The 2,875-nt window shown below is 61.1% G+C and overlaps 1 protein-coding gene across 1 annotated transcript; it reads right to left on the bottom strand.

Moving 5' to 3' along the window:
• Positions 1–675: 675 nt before the first annotated feature.
• Positions 676–1,956, bottom strand: B3GNT6 (UDP-GlcNAc:betaGal beta-1,3-N-acetylglucosaminyltransferase 6). Its single transcript, XM_086679447.1, has one exon. The coding sequence runs from the start codon at positions 1,854–1,856 to the stop codon at positions 681–683; it is 1,176 nt and encodes a 391-aa protein (XP_086535573.1). The 5' UTR covers positions 1,857–1,956; the 3' UTR covers positions 676–680.
• Between the last annotated feature and the right edge of the window lie 919 nt (positions 1,957–2,875).

The following is a 2,875-nucleotide window of genomic DNA, read 5'->3' as shown; positions in this document are numbered from 1 at the left end:
CAACCCTCAGGCCCAGACACCGGCAGGGAGCCTGTCTCTGCCCTCTGGGCGGGAGGGCTGGTGGTGCTGGTGTGCATAGTCAGGACCACTAGAGGCGGCCATCAGCTGTGGTCGGTGGGCGTGGAGGGGACCACAACGGTGTGTTGACTGGGAATGACCACGTGGCCCTGGATCAGTCACTGTCCTCACTGAGCCGCGTGTCTACTCACTTGTGGAGGAACCGATGGAGGTGACAACTCGTGTATCGTACCCAAGAGGAGACATCGGACCCCGGCTCCTCGCCCCTCCCTTGTTCCACTGCCCACATGGACTCAGGGCAGGAGCGGGCCCCGGCAGGCTCCTAGAAGGGGCAGTGGAGCCGCGTTTGGAGGGGCAACTGACCTCCCTCGCCCAGCGGGCTTCATTCCTAGCTGCACACTCGAATCACCCGAGGAACTTAAAAAATACCTAGGTATCCAGGGACACCCGGCACCAACACAATCAGAGATTCTGGAGGTGGGGCCAGAAGCCAGGCTTTTGCAAACCCCCCCCCCCCCAGGTGATTCCAGTGTGCAGCTGGGGTTCGGGTGCACCGAGCTGGGTGGGATAGAAGGTATCCAGAGCAGGAAAGATGCGCTCTCAGCGCCGGACGCATCACGTGCGGGGGCTGCTCACCCTCCCCCAGTACGCCCCACCCGTCCTCAGGAGACCCTGTGATCCGGGCCACAGCTCAGCCCGGGGTTGTGCAGCGCCTTCCACATGAGCAGCATCTCGTAGGGCGCGAAGCGGTGCACGAGCAGCAGCTGGCGGAACAGGCAGGGATCGAAGGAGGGCTGCTGGGCGCCGGGCAGCTGCACGCCGAAGGGCCGGATGCCCTCGTGGCCGCTGGGCGCCAGGCCCGCGCGCTTCAGACACATGCCCATGTAGGCGTCATCGATGGGGAAGAGCGGGGTGTCGAGGGCGGCCGCGCGCAGAGCCCCGACCGTGTGGCTGGACAGGAGGAAGCCGCCGCCGCTGCAGTACACCGGGTAGGCCGGCCCGGGGAAGAGCTGCGGCGGCACGAAGTACTTGCTCCGGCTGTCGCGTATGGGCACCGAGCCGTCCATGAGCTGCCCGGCGAAGAGGTGGCGGTCGGGCCGCTGCGCCTCCAGGAAGCTGAGCACGTTGGCCGTGTGCACGAAGACGTCGTCGTCGCCGCTGAGCAGGAAGCGCGCGTGCGGGCAGCGCACCGCCAGCCAGTCGAGCAGGTGCACGTGCTTGAGCGTGAGGTTGAGGAAGGTGTCCGCGAAGGCCCACTGCAGCACGTCGCCGTGCTCGCGCGCCTCCAGCCCCACCAGCGCCTGCAGCCTCTCGGCGCGCTCGGCGTCCTCGGGCGGGCTCGTGCCCAGCAGGAAGAGGCGCCGCACCTGCCGCCCGCCGTACAGGCGCTCCTGCCCCCAGGTGCGGCGGATGAGCTCGCGCCGCTCGTAGTTGGCGGGCGACGACTTGACCGCCAGCAGCAGGTAGACCCCGCGCCGGCCCGCGCACTTGGCGGGCGCGTCCCAGAGCAGGGGAAAGTGGCGGCAGTGGCGGTACCGCAGGAAGTCTTGGATGCGCTGCGGCAGCTGCTCGAAGTCGTCCGTGGCGTTGGCCGAGTCGTTGGCCACACACGGGCTGAACAGCCACGGCTGCGCGGCCACAGGAGCAGCAGGGGTGGCCTCGACGGATCCGTCCCACATGGTCTCCTGCGGGGACCTGGAGGCTTGGAGGAACCATAGGTGCAGGGCCAAGAAACTCACACCCACCAGAAAGAAGGTCAGAGTCTTAGGATTCATGGACCTGCGGCAGGGAAAAGCCATCTGTGGGGGAAACCGAGTCAGAGGTGAGCCAGGAGCCATCTTCGGCGTCAGCAGAAGGGCACCCTTGCCCCATCACGTCTCTCCCGGAACCAGCCCCTTCTCAACTTTGCTGCTACAAAGTTAAGGGGAAACCACAATTCAAGATTACCCCAAAGCATCTCACGTCTCCCACAGTCTGGAGTGTTCTGACCTTCAGAATCTCATTGTCTCCTGACATCCCCCCCCCCCCCCCCCCCGCGAATCCACCCAGGCCCAGCGAACTCACGTCAAAGCCAAAATCTTCATCGTCCTGTGAATTCCTATCCTGCTTCCCTACCTCAGTAAATGGCATCACCGTCCACTCAGTTACTCCAGCCAGAAGCCCGGACTCTCCCCACCCTCAACTCATATCCAGACTCCATACCCTGGAGTTTCTGCATCCAAATCTCTCCACCCTTATTCCCTCCTCTCTGTCCCTGTCAGCCCTGCCCCTCTCTGATTTATTTCCTCCTTTGCCACCTTAGTCAAGGAAGCCTGAGGTGACAGCAATGGACTCAGACACACGTCAAATTCTGGCATCACCACTTAATGTGTCCTCTTGAACACGTCACTTCAGATCTCTAGGACTGAGTGTTCTCTGTAAGAAAGGGTTAGTAGATTTCCTACTGTGCAGGGTTGTTGGGAGCATTAAATGAGCATAAAGTGGCCAGTCAGCGATATTATAACCTCTTTGGCATCCTCTGACCCCACTCCTTTTTTTTCTTCATGCTGGTATTATTTTCTGTTCCCTGAATATGCCAGGTCAGGCCCTCTTTTCTGTGTATCTAACTCCCCCCGCCTGCCCAGGGGCACTTCAAGCCCTGCTTTCATGAAGAACCCCTCAAGACAAATCCCAGATCACAGTAGCCTTTTTTGTATTTACTCCCTGCTAAATCCTGTCTCACCAGCTCCTGTCCTTGAAACACGCTTGTCTCTGTTTAAGAGATGCCACTCCCTTCTGGCTTTCTGTCTCCTTCTTTCGCCACGTCTTTCGATTCCCTTTGGTCATTTCCTCCTCTTTCCACCTTTAAGAGTGGGAG

Source organism: Puma concolor, chromosome D1 (assembly GCF_028749965.1).
Source record: "Puma concolor isolate L17-30 chromosome D1, mPumCon1.1.hap2, whole genome shotgun sequence".
Lineage (NCBI taxonomy): Eukaryota > Metazoa > Chordata > Mammalia > Carnivora > Felidae > Puma > Puma concolor.
Note: the sequence above shows the minus strand (reverse complement) of the source record. Positions and strands in the feature narration are given on the sequence as shown.

Bases quoted from the DNA above. Each gene is read 5' to 3' on its own strand.
- B3GNT6 (XM_086679447.1), bottom strand. From the start codon at position 1,856: ATGGCTCCTGGCTCACCTCTGACTCGGTTTCCCCCACAGATGGCTTTT.